The following is an 18078-nucleotide window of genomic DNA, read 5'->3' as shown; positions in this document are numbered from 1 at the left end:
CCCAAAGTGTCATCCTCAGACCAGCTGCAGCATCACCTGGGAACTTGTTAGAAATGAGGATTCTAGAGTCCCCCCTGCCCACCCCCATAGACCTGCTGAATTAGACACTCTGAGGTGAGACCCAGCAGCCTGATTCTGATGTGCCCTCAAGTTGCAGACCCATTACTACAGAAGACTCACTCAGTCGACCCCATTCTACATCCATGAACTTACCTGGCTTCTTGATTTTGGGCAAGTACCAAACCTCACTGCATCCATTGCCTCATTTAAAAATGGAGCGTAACCCAAAGCGGCTACCTGATTCTGCCTGAGCACTTCCCTTGAAGCAGGCCCAGCCTGTGGATGCATCCCCCCAATCTATCTGACTCCACAACCCATGAAAGGGAAATGGATTTTTATTGAGTATTTCAAGGGCGTCCAGAAAGGGGATTTACATCAGGTACTTTATGGCCATGTTATTAACCTTATGAAATGTCCATTTATGTCCCTGCTCTTTCCCCGTATTTCTTCACCAGCCACTGGGTCCATCATCCCCTCCTAGGTCCCCATCAACTGCTAGCAATCTGGTTTTTCTACCTGTTCTTCCCCTATTCCTCAAACCAACCACCACTTCATCTTCCCTCTCACATGTCTTCCTCCATCTCTTTCCATATTGCCTATCTTAGAAGGAGAATTTCAGATCCCCTCTCTTTTCTTTCTATAATTTGTATCCTTAGACCTATCATTCACTCAGCCAACAAAAGCAACTCATAGGAGAAGACACCCTACCTCCAAAAATGTGAAGACTTGAAATGAAAAACAACAACAGTCAACAATGCTTTCCTTCCCTCAATATGATACATGAGAGAGATGAGGTCTCCAAAGCATAGAGTGCAGTTCTTGATACACAGCAGGCACCAGATCACTGTCGCTGTTTACGTCATCATTGTTTTAGGTAGAGCAAGCATCCCTCCTTCACACAGTGAAGATAAATTATGCACGCAGATTCCCCAACACAAGACATGGGCGTCTCCTCTTTCATGCTGCTCTCAGGCACAGTAAACAGGAGGAAATTAACTCACAAGGTCAATATTGGGGAGATTGTGACTCCAGTGAATGCAGGAGGAATCAGGTCAACCAGACTGGGGAAAAGGAGAGAAAGCAGACATCTAGCATTTATAGAGAAGTTGCTGAGTGGGGACGAGTGGAAATTCACAAACAGGAATCATCACCAGTGCAGCATGATTATTCCCATTTTACAGATGATAGACTGAAATGCCTCTACGTGCCACATCTCCTGTTACAAACCCTGCCATTTCAGGAGCTATGGAGAAAGAATTTGTTGAGGAAGGTCTTTTTCATGGCATTCTTCAGCTCCTTGTTCCTGAGACTGAAAACTATAGGACTGAGGAAGGGGATGAGGACTGTGTAGTTGATGCCCATCAGGGTGTCTGCTTCCAGAGACTGGGGACCCTTGGGCTTGAGGTAGATGACAGAGGCAAAGCCATAGTGCACGACCACCACAGTGAGGTGGGATGCACACGTGGAGAAGGCCTTGTGCCGGCCCTCGGCTGAGGGGATCCTCAAGATGGCGGCCACGATGAAGGCATAAGAGAGGAGGATGAGAAGACAGCAACCCAGCAGGACAATGACACACACCAGGCCCACACCCACGGCCACGGTGGAGACGTTGTCCCCTCAGGCTAACTTCACTAGAGGTGGCATGTGGCAGAAGTGGTGGATCACATTGGGTCCACAAAAGGTGAGGTAGAAAATGGCTGATGTCACCACTAGCCCCATGGCCGAGCCTCCAACCCAGGACCAGGCCACCAGGCAGGCACAGTCACGGGGGCTCATGAGCACGTTGTAGCACAGGGGGTGGCAGATGGCCATGTAGCGGTCATAGCCCATGACAGTGAGCAGGAAGGAGTGGGTGAAGCCAAACGTGAAGGAGAAGAACATCTGGCTGGCACAGGCCATGAGGGCGATGGTGTGGTGGGTGGAGAGCAGGTCGGCCAGCATGCGTGGGGTGATGGCAAAGGTGTAGAGGACCTCGGAGATGGAGAGGGCGCACAGGAAGAGGTACATGGGCGTGTGGAGGCTGCGCTCGCTCCAGATGGTGGCCATGATGAGCAGGTTCCCCAGCAGCGTGAACAGGTACATCAGCAGGTACAGCAGGAAGAACATCAGCTGAAGGTGGGGGAAGGTGGAGAAGCCGCTGAGGATGAATTCAGTCACTGCTGAGAGGTTGGCTCCCTGCATGGAGGCTGTGCCTGAAGTGAGGTGTGACGTGGAGAGATCAGCTACTGTATGGAGGAAGGTCATCCGCTTCCATCATTCCTGGCCCTGCTGCCAAGGGGCTGCTTCTGATAAATGACAGTTGGCATTGGTTGAGTTCCTACTCTGTGCCTCCTATGATTTAATCTTCTCATCAGTGAAGTGGGGGAGGTGCTGATTTGATCACCCCATTTTGAGTGTCTTGAGAATACTCACTGAGAATATTGGGGTGCTAACTGCTAAGCAACTTGTTCAAGGTGAGCTGTCAAAATGGCAGCATTAAGACTTGAACACATGGCTGACTTTCTCCAAAGACTATACACCTCTCTCCCTCTGGTTACCTTCGATAATATAAATGTTCCTTCACCAGAGCTTCTAACCATTTCCCTCCTGCTCCATTCTGCTAAAACTTGTTCTTCCCATAGCTTCAGCTATCACAAGACCTACCTACCCATGGCTACAACACTTTGGACCAGTGTGCATATCTAACTTAAGATGAATCAATCAGATTCTTCCTCTGGAGTTATCCATGCAATGAATCAGAAGCAAGAGACTGTGTAGAAATAATGTTCTAGTTGTTTTCCAGATCCCAGAAGGTGCATCTGTATCTTCTGAGGCAATGCAACATAGCCATCTGACAAAGGGAGGAGGGAGTCAGCCAACCTGTGTTCGAACCCCTGCTCTGCCTGCTGTGTAAACCTGAGCAAGTGTCTTAATTTCTTTGTACCTCCATTTCCCCCTACCTAGCTCAAAGTGTTGTTGTGAGAATTAAATGAGTTATTCTTGGACTTGATCTGGAAAACAATAGGTGCTACCTTTGATAATTAATACACTCAATGAGCAAATGTGTATGATCTGTGCTCAGTAAAGAACAATTTAATGGGTATTCAGTGTCTCTTTATGAATAAAAATTTTAAATCCTTTTTAAAAATATATTTATTTTATTTATATTTATTTTGGGCTGCATTGGGTCTTTGTTGTTGCGCGCAGGCTTTCTCTAGTTGTGGTGAGTGGGAACTACTCTTCATTGCGCACACGGGCTTCTCATTGTTGTGGCTTCTCTTGTTGCAGAGCACGAGCTCTAGGCACACGGGCTTCAGTAGTTGTGGCTCACAGGCTCTAGACAGCAGGCTCAGTAGTTGTGGCACACGGGCTTAGTTGCATCCGTGGCATGTGGGATCTTCCTGGACCAGGGCTCAAACCCGTGTCCCCTACATTGGCAGGCGGATTCTTAACTACTGCGCCACCAGGGAAGCCCCAAATCCTTTTTTTAAAATTAGGCTATGTCAAGTTTAAAAGGCAGCTAACCGCTAATCTTTTTTCTGTCTCTATGGATTTGCCTGCTCTGGACAAGTCATCTAAATGTAATCATATACTCTGTGGACTTCGGGGTCTGGCTTCTTTCACTCAGCATAATGTTTTTGAGGTTCATCCATGTTGTAGCATTGTCATAACTTCATACCTTTTTATGGCTGAGCAATATTCCATTGTATTGACAGACCACATTTTGTTGATCTATTCACCCACTGATGGACATTTGGTTCTTTTCCACTTTTTCACTATAGTGAATAGTGCTGCTATGAATATTTATGTAAGAGTTTAAGGCATGTCAATGGTTGCTGGGGGGCTAGAGGAAGGGGATAAATGGGAGTGACTTCTAATGGATATGGGGTTTCCTTTGGGGGTGCTGAGAAGATTCTGGAACTAGATAGATAGTGCTTGTACAACATTGTGAATGCATTTAATGCCACTGAATTGTACACTATAAAATGGTTAAAATGGTAAATTTTATGTTATATGTATTTTACCAGAATAAAAAAATAGGAATAAAGTAGTAAATGCCCTCTTAAGCGGGCTCATGTCCTTGATCAAGCTCTGACAAGTTGAGAACAAAACAAAGTAGGGGAACCAGACACCTTGGTGACTGAAGGTTGCTTTCCCCAAACATCACTGGTTTCCAGAGTTTCTTGGCCTCCCTCCCTTGGAGTCACTTGTTTCTTTCCCTCACTTCCGGGTCAGCACCTGCCATAGGTCCCCAGGTAGCCCCCGTGGCCTCACTCATTCCTGATACCCTGAGATCCTAGAGCGGGTGAGTCAAAGTCAATGACCTGGAAACAAGACCCCCCAAGAAAAGGCTGAATGGGTGAGACTGGGATCATGTAGGCTGTGGTCTCAACTTCCTGTAGCTCTCCAACATCTAGTGCAAGGTTTTTCAATATTTGGTTCCGGATCATCTTTTGCTATGGATGCACTGTAAGGTGTTTAGCAGCATCCCTGGCCTCTACGAGCTGGATGCCAGTAGCTCCAGCTCAGTAGTGACAACCAAAAATGTATCCAGACATTCTAACAGGTGTGAGGTGATACCTCACTGTAGTTTTGATTTGTATTTCTCTAATGATTAGCGATGTTGAGTATCCTTTCATGTGTTTGTTGGCCATCTGTATATCTTCTTTGGACAAATGTCTATTTAGGTCTTCTGCCCATTTTTGGATTGGGTTGTTTGTTTTTTTGATATTGAGCTGCATGAGCTGCTTATAAATTTTGGAGATTAATCCTTTGTCAGTTGTTTCATTTGCAAATATTTTCTCCCATCCTGAGGGTTGTCTTTTCATCTTGTTTATGGTTTCCTTTGTTGTACAAAAGCTTTTACGTTTCATTAGGTCCCATTTGTTTATTTTTGTTTTTATTTCCATTCCTCTAGGAGGTGGGTCCAAAAGGATCTTGCTGTGATTTAGGTCATGGAGTATTCTGACTATGTTTTCTTCTAAGAGTTTTATAGTGTCATTGCCAGTGTCCTCTTTGGGGGCAAAGTCGCCTCCAGTTGAGAACCAATGATCTAAAGAGTACAGTTGTAATTCCTTAACTGCTCTTTGTCCCTGGATCTCAGTTCTTTCCCTTCTTCAACTGGCAAACACCTGTTCATCTTTAAGTCTAAGCTTAAATGTCACCTTCTCTGTGCAGCCTTCCTGGACACCTCTTCCCAAAACAGATTTAGTCACTCATTCCTGTGTGCTTCCAAAACCGTACTCCCGAGTAAGCTTAAAACTCCTTGAGTTTAACTCTTTCATGACCTTCATTACAATGTATCATGCTGGAGACACAACTGTCTTTGGCACTGGATTTCAGTTCTTGATGAGAGTAGCTACTCTTTATTGGACGTTGGCACCTGTGCTCATATGCTTCTTATGAAATCTTTAATCCAATATTGTGAGGCACCTGCTATGATCCCTGTTTTACAGAAGTGGCAGCTGCCTCCCACAGAGGACACACCACTTGCCGAAGGGACCATGGCTCCTGAGTGGGGGAGCCAGGATCTAAACCTACATCTGAATAACCCCAAAGCCTATCTTTTCCTAAACTCTCTGTTATACTCACCACTTACTGGTGGCTGTTAGTGAATGTCGGGGCTACTTCCAGGACGAGGGACATGTTAGCTTCACCATACCAGACCATTCCCATACGCCTTCCCTATATTAACAAAGATCACAAAAGCCACAGCCACAAAGAAAGAAAGAGGTGCTATAAGAAAACAAGAGCTCACCATGTCCTGGGAAGGTGGTCCAGGGCTGCATATACACCTTCTGGGGTGATGGGGACACAGAAAACAGCTAAGATTGGTGTCTGTTCATTCTGGAAAAAGGCAAAACTGTGGAGATAGTAAAAAGATTGATGGTTGTCAAGCGTTCAAGGAGAGAGCAGAAGGGATGATAAGGTGGAACTTGGGTTTTTTATTTTAAGTTGGTGAAACTCTTCTGTATGATACTGTAATGGTGGATACATGACATGGTGCATTGGTCAAAACTCATAGGATGTACAGCACCAAGAGTGAACCCTATTGCAAACTGTGGGCTTTGGTTAATAACAGTGTGTCAATATTTGTTTAGCAGCTGTAACGCAGTAATCTCACTAATGCAGGATGTTAATAATAAGGGAATCTCTGTTCTGGGAGAGAGATGGTACATAGTAATTTTCTGCACTATGTGCTCAATTTTCTGTAAACCTAAAATTACTCTAAAAAATCTACTAATTTTTTTAAAAAGAAAAACAAACAGTCATAGAACCACGGTGGGCATGGGAGTAGGACAACAGAGAGGTAGACTGAAGTGTCCTAGCATTGATCCACTAGGAGAACACGTAGTGGGTTCCTCTGTAAGTCAACTGAACAACCACAGAGAGAGTATAATCTGGCAATCTTGCACTTAGAGGAACCCACAGCAGGGCCAGCTCCCCACCCAGGAATGCAGAGGCCTAGCCTGTCCATGGACCAATCCTGTCCTCATATACCCCTGCAGCAGTTTTCCAACTTCAGCATTAGGGATTTTAGGGGCCGATAATTTGGGGGGATTGGGGCTGTCCTGTGCATTATAAGATGCTGAGCAGCATCCCTGTCACCCACTACATGTCAGCAGCATCTCTCAATTGTGACCATCCAAAGTATACTCACACATTGTCAAATGACCCCTGGGAAGCAGAACTGCTTCTGGTTGAGAACCACAGACCAGGTCTGTGTCATCTCTATCTTGTCTTACCTGTCTTCCCCCATCCTGGCTCTGTCTTTTCACTGAAGCTGTTTAGATTCCCCTCTCTGCATCCTCTCTTCCATTTCAGCCACCTCCTGCCTCCTTTTTTTCTCCCATTTTCATCTTTGACTCCTTACCAACACTGCACCTGTCCACCCTGGTGCTTCCCTGATACTTTATACCCTCAGAGCTGGGTGGTGATTGGAGCCTTCAGTCCTAATTCCTCTTGACTATCTATTTTCTGTGCTTCCCCACAATCCTTTTACCATTGGTTTTTGACCAGGACAGAGAGGAGATAGAGGTTAACATTCAGGCAGGTGTTCTGGGTAACTTAGTGTGGCAGCTCTTTTCTCTCTGCACCTTAGTTTTCTTACCTGTCCTACAAAGCAATCATCACGTTACCTTGAAGCTAGAAAGTAGAGCCCTGCCTGCTGCTCCCACCCCATTCACACAAATTGCACAAGGAGTTGTATAAACAGGGTGGCTTCTCTGATTCTGTGGCAGATACTGGTTCCCCGGATCTCTCCTGCTCAAGTGGGAGGGAAGGAGGTGGATTCACCTAGGGCTCCAGGTTCTGCATTTGCCTCTGCCTCACTCCAGCAAGAGGCCCTGGTTTGGTGTTTCCCTTCAGCTGAGGGCTGCAAGGCAAGGAACATTCCACCCTGAGCATGCCAGCGCAGTAGGGGGATTTACCTGAGTCTGTCCTCCATTTTTTATGCTGCCTCTGCTCCCTGCCCGTTGCCTTCTCTTACTGTGTCACCACTGCTTCTGCCTCTGCTACAGGTGTGCTGGGACCCCGGGGAACACTGCGAGGCATTGGGCAACCCCAGGGAGATTCTATCCTCACTTTCCTTCCCTCCCTACTTTCCAGGGGTGAGTTGTTTACATTAGCTTCTCAGGGACTTCAACAGAGTCTAACACTCTGCAATTTGGGATTTGGGGCTCTGGCTCCTAACTTTGGCAGGAAGACAGCCCTTCTATTGTCTGCTGGGGCTGAGAAAACTACCCAATGTGCCTCTCCACCTTCATTCTTCCCTTTCCAGGTTATTTGCCCAATTAAATATCTTTTTTTAATTTAAATTATCACATAAATATTTGTTTCTTCTTATTGAATAATCGAAATGCTACGAATCGGGCTAAAAGTCATACAATGGCCAGCCATGCTATTACCATGATGAATTTGATGGGCATCCTTACAGACCTTTGTATGCATGGAGCATGTGAACAAGCACAATCCCATAAAATAAGAGTAGTATTGTGGAGTTTTGTTGTGCTTTTTGGGGTTTTGTTTTATTTTGGGGGTGAAATTCACATAACATAAAATTAACCATTTTAAAGTGAACAATTCAGTGGTGTTTAGCACATTAACAATGTTGTTAAACCGTCATGTTTATCTAGTTCTAGGACATTTTTATCACCCCCAAAATGGGAGATCCCATCCCATTAGCAGTCCTCCTCTGTCTGCTCACTAGCCCCAGATTAGCAGAAACCACTAATCTCCTTTTTTACCCTATGGATAAATAGGGTAAAAAAGGAGATTAGTGGACATCTCATCTGGACATCTCATAGAAATAGAATCATACAGTATGTAGCCTATGGGGTCTGGCTTTTTCACTCAGCATATTTTTGCGATTCATCCATCATGTAGCATGCATCAGTGCTTCATTCCTTTTCATAGATGAGTAATATTCCGTTGTACGGCTTGACCATATTTTGTTTATTCATTCACCCATTGATGGGCATTTAGGTTGTTTCTAACTTTTGGCTGTGTGAATAGTGCTGCTCTGGATATTTGTGTACAAAGATTTAATTGAATTCTTTTTATTTCTTTGGGGGTATATTCCAAGGAGTGAAATTGCTGGGTCATATAGTAATTCAGTATTTAATGTTTTTGATGAGCCACCAGACTGTTTTTCATACTATGTGTTTTAACACAGGTCTGATTGTCCTTTAGGTACCTTTCTGTAACTTGGGGCTTTTTTTTTTACACATCATTTTGGAGTGATATTCATGTTCGTTTTTATAGTCCAAGGTTTCTCAGCCTTGGCAGTGTTGACATTTGGGGCTGGATCATCCTTTGAAGTGGGAATTGTCTGAGCATTGCTGGATGTTTAACAGCATCCTTGGTCTCTACCCACTAGATGCCAGTAGCCTCCCCACCCCAGCCGTGGCAAAAATGTCTCCAGACATTGCCAAATATCCCCTCTTTGGCAACATCACCTCTAGGTGAGAACCACTGCTACAGAAACACCTCATTTTTATAAAATCAGTTTAATAAATCAATTTTATAAATATATTCAGTATACATTTCGCTTCCAGTTTTTTTCCATTGTTAGGAGTACATATCCTTGTATGGCTTCTACTACAAACAGGCACTATCTGATTCAAATACAAACGAGTAGTGAGATGATCATGTTGTAAAAAAAAAGATTCTCAAATTTAAGAAAAATTGCCAAGCTAAACTCCCAAGTGGCTGTGCTAATTTACACTCTGAGCACTTGTGTGTCAGAAGATCTGTTCCCCCACACTCTCACTAATGCTTGACAGTATGAAACTTAATTTTGCTGATATGGTTGTCAAGTGGCCAAGTGGTTTCCCACTGTCACTCTAAACTGCATTTCCCTAAATACTAATGGGGTTGAAAAATCTCCATTGGTTTTTCTTTTTTCTATTTTTTATTTTAAAAATGTTTAAATTTTATATTGGAATACATTTGATTTACAATGTTGTGTAAGTTCCAGGTGCATAGCAAAGTGATTTAGTTATATATATACATATATCTATTCTTTTTCAGATTCTTTCCCCATATAGGTTATTATAGAGAATTGGGTAGAGATCCCTGTGCTATACAGTAAGCCACTGTTGATTATTTTATATATAGTAGTGTGTATATGTTAATCCCAAGCTCCTAATTTATTCCTGCCCCCTCCTTTCCCCTTTGGTAGCCATAAATTTATTCTCTAAGTCTGTTTCTATTTATAAATAAGTTCATTTGTATCATTTTTTTTAGATTCCACACATAAGTGATATCATATGATATTTGTCTTTCTCTGTCTAACTTTCCTCACTCAGTATTACAATCTCTAGTTACAGCCATGTTGCTGAAAATATCATTATATCATTCTTTTTTTATGACTGAGTAGTATTCCATTGTATATATGTACCACATTTTCTTTATCCATTCACCTGTCATTGGACATGTAGGTTGTTGCCACGTCTTGGCTATTGTGAATAGTGCTGCAGTGAACACTGGGGTGCATGTATCTTATCGAATTATGGTTTTCTCTGGATATATGCCTAGGAGTGGGATTGCAGGACCATATAGTAGCTCTAGTTTTAGTTTTTTAAGGAACCTCCATACTGTTCTCCATACTGGCTATATCAATCTACATTTCAACCAACAGTGTAGGAGGGTTCCCTTTTCCCCACACCTTCTCCAGCATTTATTGTTTGTAGGATTTTTTAAAACATCTTTATTGCAGTATAATTGCTTTACATTGTTGTGTTAGTTGCTGCTGTATAACAAAGTGAATCACCTATACATATACATATATCCCCATATCCCCTACCTCTTGTGTCTCCCTCCCACCCTCCCTATCCCACCCCTCTAGGTGGTCACAAAACACCAAGCTGATCTCCCTGTGCTATGCGGCTGCTTCCCACTAGCTATGTATTTTACGTTTGGTAGTGTATATATGTCAATGTCACTCTCTCACTTTGTCTCAGCTTACGCTTCCCCCTCCCCGTGTCCTCAAGTTCATTCTCTACATCTGTGTCTTTATTTCTGTCCTGGCCCTAGGTTCTTCAGAACACCGCCCGTTTTTTTTTAGATTCCATATATATGTGTTAGCATAATTTGTTTTTCTCTTTCTGACTTACTTCACTCTGTATGACAGTCTCTAGGTCCATCCACCTCACTACATATAACTCAATTTTGTTTCATTTTATGACTGTGTAATATTCCACTGTATATATGTTCCATATCTTCTTTATCCATTCATCTGTCAATAGACACTTAGGTTGCCTCCATGTCCTGCCTATTGTAAGTAGTGTGCAATGAACATTGTGGTACATAACTCTTTTTGAATTATGGTTTTCTCAGGGTATATGCCCAGTAGTGTGACTGCTGGATCATATGGTAGTTCTATTTTTAGTTCCTTAAGGAACCTCCATACTGTTCTCCATAGTGGCTGTATCAATTTACATTGTTTGTAGATTGTTTGATGATGGCCATTCTGACTGGTGTGAGGTGATACCTTATTGTAGTTTTGATTAGCATTTCTCTAATAATTAGTGATATTGAGCATCTTTTCATGTGCTTTTTGGCCATCTGTATGTCTTATTTGGAGAAATGTCTATTTAGATCTTCTGCCCATTTTTTGATTGGGTTGTTTGTTTTTTTACTATTGAGCTGCATGAGCTGTTTGTATATTTTGGAGATTAATCCCTTGTCAATCACATCATTTGCAAATGTTTTCTCCCATTCTGAGAGTTGTCTTTTACTTTTGTTTATGGTTTCGTTTGCTGTGCAAAAGATTTTAAGTTTAATTAGTTGCAATTTATTTATCTTTGTTTTTATTTTCATTACTCTAGGAGGTGGATTATAAAAGATCTTGCTGACCTACTCACAGCAACAATACAGCATGCTGAAGTGTCTCCTCACACTCAGCCAATGCCCTTCTGCTTCCCACCTTTTTGAGGCAAGTTTTCTGTCATTTCATTTTGGGTCCTGGACTGCGTCACGGAGTATGGACCTCGGTACTGGCGCCTGTGTGCACACAGCTGGGACCTATTGACCTTCTTCCTTATTTGGGTCAGGGTAGCTGAGTCAGGAGCAAGGAATTCCAAAGATGGTGTGAACACAGAAAAGGAAACCATCAACAAGATGAAAAGACAACCCTCAGGATGGGAGAAAATATTTGTAAACAAAGCAATTGACAAAGGATTAATCTCCAAAATATACAAGCAGGTCTTGCAGCTCAATATCAAAAACACAAACAACCCAATCCAAAAATGAGCAGAAGACCTAAATAGACACTTCTCCAAAGAAGATATACAGACTGCCAACAAACACATGAAAGGATGCTCAACATCATTAATCATTAGAGAAATGCAAATCAAAACTACAATGAGATATCATCTGACACCAGTCAGAATGGCCATCATCAAAAAATCTAGAAACAATAAATTCTGGAGAGCGTGTGGAGAAAATGGAACCCTCTTGCACTGCTGGAGGGAATGTAAATTGACACAGCCACTGCGGAGAACAGTGTGGAGGTTCCTTAAAAAGCTAAAAATAGAACTACCATATGACCCAGCAATCCCACTACTTGGCATATACCCTGAGAAAACCATAATTCAGAAAGAGTCATGTACCAGAATGTTCATTGCAGCTCTATTTACAATAACCAGGACATGGAAGCAACCTAAGTGTCCATCGACAGATGAATGGATAAAGAAGATGTGGCACATATATACAATGGAATATTAGCCACAAAAAGGAAGGAAACTGAGTTATTTGTAGTGAGGTGGATGGACCTAGAGACTGTCATACAGAGTGAAGTAAGTCAGAAAGAGATAAACAAATACCGTATGCTAACACATATATATGGAATCTAAAAAAAGAAAAAAATGGTCAGAAAAGCCTAGGGGCAAGATGGAAATAAACATGCAGACCTACTAGAGAATGGACTTGAGGATACAGGGAGGGGGAAGGGTAAGCTGAGACAAAGTGAGAGAGTGTCATGGACATGTATACACTACTAAACGTCAAATAGATAGCTAGTGGGAAGGAGCCGCATAGCACAGGGAGATCAGCTGGGTGGTTTGTGACCACCTAGAGGGCGGAATAGGGAGTGTGGGAGGGAGGCAGACGCAAGAGGGAAGAGATATGGGGACGTATGTATATGTATAACTGATTAACTTTGTTATCAAGCAGAAACAAACATACCATTGTAAAGCAATTATACTCCAATCAAGATGTTAAAAAAATAAAAAACAGATGAATGGATAAAGAAGATGTGGCACATATATACAATGGAATATTACTCAGCCATAAAAAGAAATGAAATTGAGTTGTTTGTAGTGAGGTGGATGGACCTAGAATCTGTCATACAGAGTGAAGTAAGTCAGAAAGAGAAAAACAAATACAGTATGCTAACACATATATATGGAATCTAAGAAAAAAAAAAAAGGTCATGAAAAACATAGGGGCAAGACAGGAATAAAGACCCAGACCTACTAGAGAATGGACTTGAGGATATGGGGAGGCGGAAGGGTAAGCTGGGACAAAGTGAGAGAGTGGCATGGACATATATACACTACCAAGCGTAAAAAAGATAGCTAGTGGGAAGCAGCCGCATAGCACAGAGAGATCAGCTCGGTGCTTTGTGACCACCTAGAGGTGTGGGATAGGGAGGGTGGGAGGGAGGGAGACGTAAAAGGAAAGAGATATGGGGACATATGTATTTGTATAACTGATTCACTTTGTTATAAAGCAGAAACTAACACACCATTGTAAAGCAATTATATTCCAATAAAGATGTTAAAAATATATATATATGGATAAACACCAAAAACTTCAGTGTAAACACAACTCTTGGGGTGATGACCCTCCACATCACAGGAGGAGAGACAGAACCACCCCCCTGCCCACTAGTGTTGGCCAGGACACCCCCCCTACTCAGGGCCCCGTCCTCCCCTCCCCTCCATTATTCAGCTTCCATTTTCTGATGTTCGTCACCCCCTGCATTCCTAGCTGTTTGCCATTCCTTGCTAATGGTTCCCGCTGTGCCACATGCTTTGGTATCCCCAAGGTGGGGTCAGAGCCCGGAGAGGTTATTAAAGGGCCTGGAGCACAGAGAAAGGCTGCTGATGGAGAGATCTCCAGACTTTAGGGGACCGCCCCCCCGTTCCAGTGCTAATGGAGCCACCGTGGGCTTCCATGCTAACTGCTCAAGGCAAAGTCCAGCCTGAGTGATGCAACCTGCTGCCTTCTCTTCTCTTCTTCTGCCCTTCCCCAATGTTGACCTTGACAGCCTTGCTTGTGGATGAAAGCCCAGTCCCCTCCTCAACGGTGTTTTTCTTCTCCTCCACTGTCTAACCTCGCCCCACCCCGCCTAAGCTGTCTCTGTTCAGGAGCCAGAGGGATCTTTCAAAGGGGAAAACCTGAAAAATGACCTATCCGCTTATACACTTAGAACACAGTATAAACTCTCCTGTAGTCAGATCCATGCTTCATCTTCAACATTACATCCCAGCCCGCCCCAGCTCTCCAGTCTTTCTAACTTCTGGCTGTTCCTGAAATAAACCAAGCACATTCAGACCTCAGGGTCTTTGCACATGCTGCTGCTGCTTCCTGGAACACCCTTCCCCTGGCATATCCTACACATTCTTAGGTCTGACCTTAAATGTCACCTCCTTAGGAAACCTTTCCCTGATTTTCCCATACTGAGTCATCACTCCTATTATAAGCCCTCATAGTAACGTCTTTCTTTTCCTCATAGCTTTTGTCACAATTTGTCATGTATATTAATTAGTGTGATTATCTGTTTAATAGCCACATCTTCCTTTCTCAACTGCAAACACTGAGATCAGGGTCATATCTAAATACTTCAACATTGGATCCCCTGTAGCATCTAAAAAAGTGCCTGGGGCTTCCCTGGTGGTGCAGTGGTTGAGAGTACGCCTGCCGATGCAGGGGACACGGGTTCGTGCCCCGGTCCGGGAAGATCCCATATGCCGCGGAGTGGCTGGGCCCGTGAGCCATGGCCGCTGAGCCTGCGCGTCCAGAACCTGTGCTCCACAACGGGAGAGGCCACAACAGTGAGAGGCCCACGTACCGCAAAAAAAAAAAAAAAAAAAAAGGTTCCTGGCACATAGTAGATGCTCAATAAATGTTTGTTAATAAATACAGCAGGGTTTATCATCCTTGGCACTGTTGACATTTGGGTTTGGCACATTCTTTGTGGTGGAGTCTGTTCTGTGCATTGTAGGATGTTGAGCAGCATCCCTGACCTTGATCCCCTAGATATTATAGCACATCTCCCCCTCCTTCAGTCGTAACAAGCAAAAATGTCTCCAGAAACTTCCAAGTGTCTTCTGGAGACACCAGTGAGAGCTACTGGAGTATGGAAATGAGGGAAGACCTAGCTGATGCATCCCAAGCTGCAGAGTCACACCCCTTTTGGTGGTCTTTAACATCTGGTCCATATCTTGGTGAGAGCCCTGACATTTCTCTGTGTGTCTGTCCACCAAGTACCATGGAAACTCTTCAAAGACAGGGACTAGCAACAGACCCATCTCTGTACTCCCAAAACTACCACAGGATTTGTGGCCTCGTGTAATTGTTAAATAGAGATTATTACTGCTCCACTTATAGAGAAAGACTAAATTCAGCTTTAGGATAGATGACATATAGTTAACTCTTCAACTTAAGTATGAATACTCATATTTTCTTTTTCTAAACGTTGGTTAATTTTATTTACTGCTAGTGCATTTCAATAATATTTTGTTTTTCCATACACCAGCATCACCATAAACTAGTGTCCATTAAGTGTTATAAATTGCTATTTTAAAGTAAGTGCATAAAGTCATATTCCAAAACAATTTAAATTTGTCAGTGAAACTTTCTTAAACATTGAGATTTGATTGACAAATAACATTGTGTAAGTTTATGGTATACACCCTGCTGATTTGGTACATTTATATATTGTAATATGATTACCACTGCAGTGTTAGCTAGCACTTCTATCAAGTCACATAATTATCATATCTTTTTTTGTGGCGGAAACAACTAAGATCTAGTGTGTTAGCAACTTTGAAGTTTATAATAAATTCTTATTGTCTATAATCATGCTGTAGATTAGACCCCCAGATCTTGCTTATCTTCTGGTTGATCTGCTGGTTGCAAAGTTGTGCCCTTAAACAACATCTCCCCAATTACCCCACCCCTCAGCCCCTGGTAATCAACACTCTACTCTCTGTTTTTATGAGTTTACTTTTTTTTAGATTCATTTACAAGGGATACTGTACCGTATTTATCATTCTCTTCAATACACATGCTTTCAACAAATTCAAAGTACTATGATGTGTGATCAACTTTAAATCCTCCCCTCATGCCCATGGGAGATCATTACACATTGTGATAAGGAATAAACTTAATCCTGGGCTCTGCCCTCATCATTGTGGTTCAACAAACAGTTCCCCACTGGCCTATGTGCAATATCACCCTCTAACGGAGAAAGTGATTTCTCATGGTGGAACTTTTATCTGTAACCTAACTGGAGAGACTTCTCTGTCTCTCTTGAGCTGCTCAAGATTCATACTTGGAACATGGTGGTTTCCCTGACCTTTTCTGAGTCTGCTTATTACTGTCTCTAACAGCTATTGCACAAATCTGTGCAATGCTGAAACTTAGGGTGCCTTGCTCTCCTCTGCTGTAATCTGGGTTAGTCTTTTGTAGCCTCACAAAATTTGTGTTGTAGCTACCTGTTGCTGCCCAAAGGAGGATTGAGGCATGACCTATTCAATTTCTCTTTGTAGTGTGGGTTTATGATGATGGGAGTAATTAGACCACCCTAGTTCCTGGCAGGAGAAGAACAGATTCCAGGTTTAATGATACCTGACAAAGGGTCTTGCAGCATATAGGAATCAATGAATCTGACTTTCTGTGTGTTATCATCTCATACATCTTTCCATCCTGGATACATGCATGATGTTATTTAACCATTTTTCAATCATTTGGATGTTGCCTACAAGGGTCCTTGTAAAGCATCAGACAAACATAGGCTATTACATGCTTACAGGGTGCCATATCTAATGGTAGCATCTAATAACCCAGGTTAGCTATTTCCAAGGAATTCCTCCCAGATAATCACAGTTTTTTTCAGGCTAGTGCTTATTGAGGATGGTCTTCTTCATAGCTTTCTTCAGTTCCTTGTTCCTGAGGCTGAAGATGATGGGGCTGAGGAAGGGAGTGAGGACTGTGTAGGTGGTGCCCATCAGAGTGTCTACTTCCAGAGACTGGGGACCCTTGGGCTTGAGACAGATGACAGAGGCAAAGCCATAATGCACGACCACCATGGTGAGGTGGGATGCACACGTGGAGAAGGCCTTGTGCCAGCCCTCGGCTGAGGGGATCCTCAAGATGGCGGCCACGATGAAGGCATAAGAGAGGAGGATGAGAAGACAGCAACCCAGCAGGGCGGTGAAACACACCAGGCCCACACCCACGGCCAGAGTGAAGACGTTTTCTCCACAGGCCAACTTCAGAAGAGGCTTTACATGGCAAACGAAATGATGGATCTCATTAGACCCACAGAAAGTGAGTTGGAAAATGGCAGATGTCACCACCAACCCAATTATGGAGCCTCCAGCGCAGGACCAGGCCACCAGCCAGGCACAGCCATGGGAACTCATGAGCACATTGTAGCGCAGGGGGTTGCAGATGGCCATGTAGCGGTCATAGCCCATGACGGTGAGCAGGAAGGAGTGGGTGAAGCCAAACGTGAAGGAGAAGAACATCTGGCTGGCACAGGCCATGAGGGCGATGGTGTGGTGGGTGGAAAGCAGGTCGGCCAGCATGCGTGGGGTGATGGCAAAGGTGTAGAGGACCTCGGAGATGGAGAGGGCGCACAGGAAGAGGTACATGGGCGTGTGGAGGCTGCGCTCGCTCCAGATGGTGGCCATGATGAGCAGGTTCCCCAGCAGCGTGAACAGGTACATCAGCAGGTACAGCAGGAAGAACATCAGCTGAAGGTGGGGGAAGGTGGAGAAGCCGCTGAGGATGAATTCAGTCACTGCTGAGAGGTTGGCTCCCTGCATGGAGGCTGTGCCTGAAGTGAGATGTGACGTGCAGAGATCAGCTACTGTATGAAGGAAGGTCATCCGCTTCCATCATTCCTGGCCCTGCCCAAGGGGCTGCTCCTGATAAATGACAGGTGGCTTTGGTTGAGTTCCTACTCTGTGATTTACCTTTCATCAATGTATTGTGGGAGGTGCTGTTTTTATCACTCTGTTTTGAGTATCTTGAGAATACCCATTGAGAATATTGGGGTGCAGAGAGTCTAAGCAACTTTCTTATGGCAAAGCTGTTGAAATGGCAGAGCCAACACCTGAACGCATGGCTGGCTGTCCCCAAAGACTCTTCCTTTCTATCCCTCTAGGTTGCTTCCAAAAATGAAAATGTTCCTTCATCAGAGCTTCCAGTCATTGCTGCTCTGCCCTCCTGCTCCCTTCTGATAAATCCTGTTCTTCCCAGAGCTTCAGATACCACAAGACATGCCTACCCTATGGTATCTCT

General features: G+C 43.7%; 1 protein-coding gene across 1 annotated transcript; it reads right to left on the bottom strand.

Moving 5' to 3' along the window:
- Positions 1 to 1296: 1296 nt before the first annotated feature.
- On the bottom strand, positions 1297 to 17615 carry LOC308616388 (uncharacterized protein; the record flags this gene model as incomplete). The annotated part of the gene is given in 4 exon segments (XM_081232638.1): positions 1297 to 1677; positions 1681 to 2307; positions 16485 to 16539; positions 16675 to 17615. Coding segments are annotated over 4 exon segments (1989 nt in total). The 5' UTR covers positions 17601 to 17615.
- Between the last annotated feature and the right edge of the window lie 463 nt (positions 17616 to 18078).

This window comes from Mesoplodon bidens (assembly GCF_964165515.1).
Source record: "Mesoplodon bidens genome assembly, chromosome: 4".
In the NCBI taxonomy this organism is placed as follows: domain Eukaryota; kingdom Metazoa; phylum Chordata; class Mammalia; order Artiodactyla; family Ziphiidae; genus Mesoplodon; species Mesoplodon bidens.
Note: the sequence above shows the minus strand (reverse complement) of the source record. Positions and strands in the feature narration are given on the sequence as shown.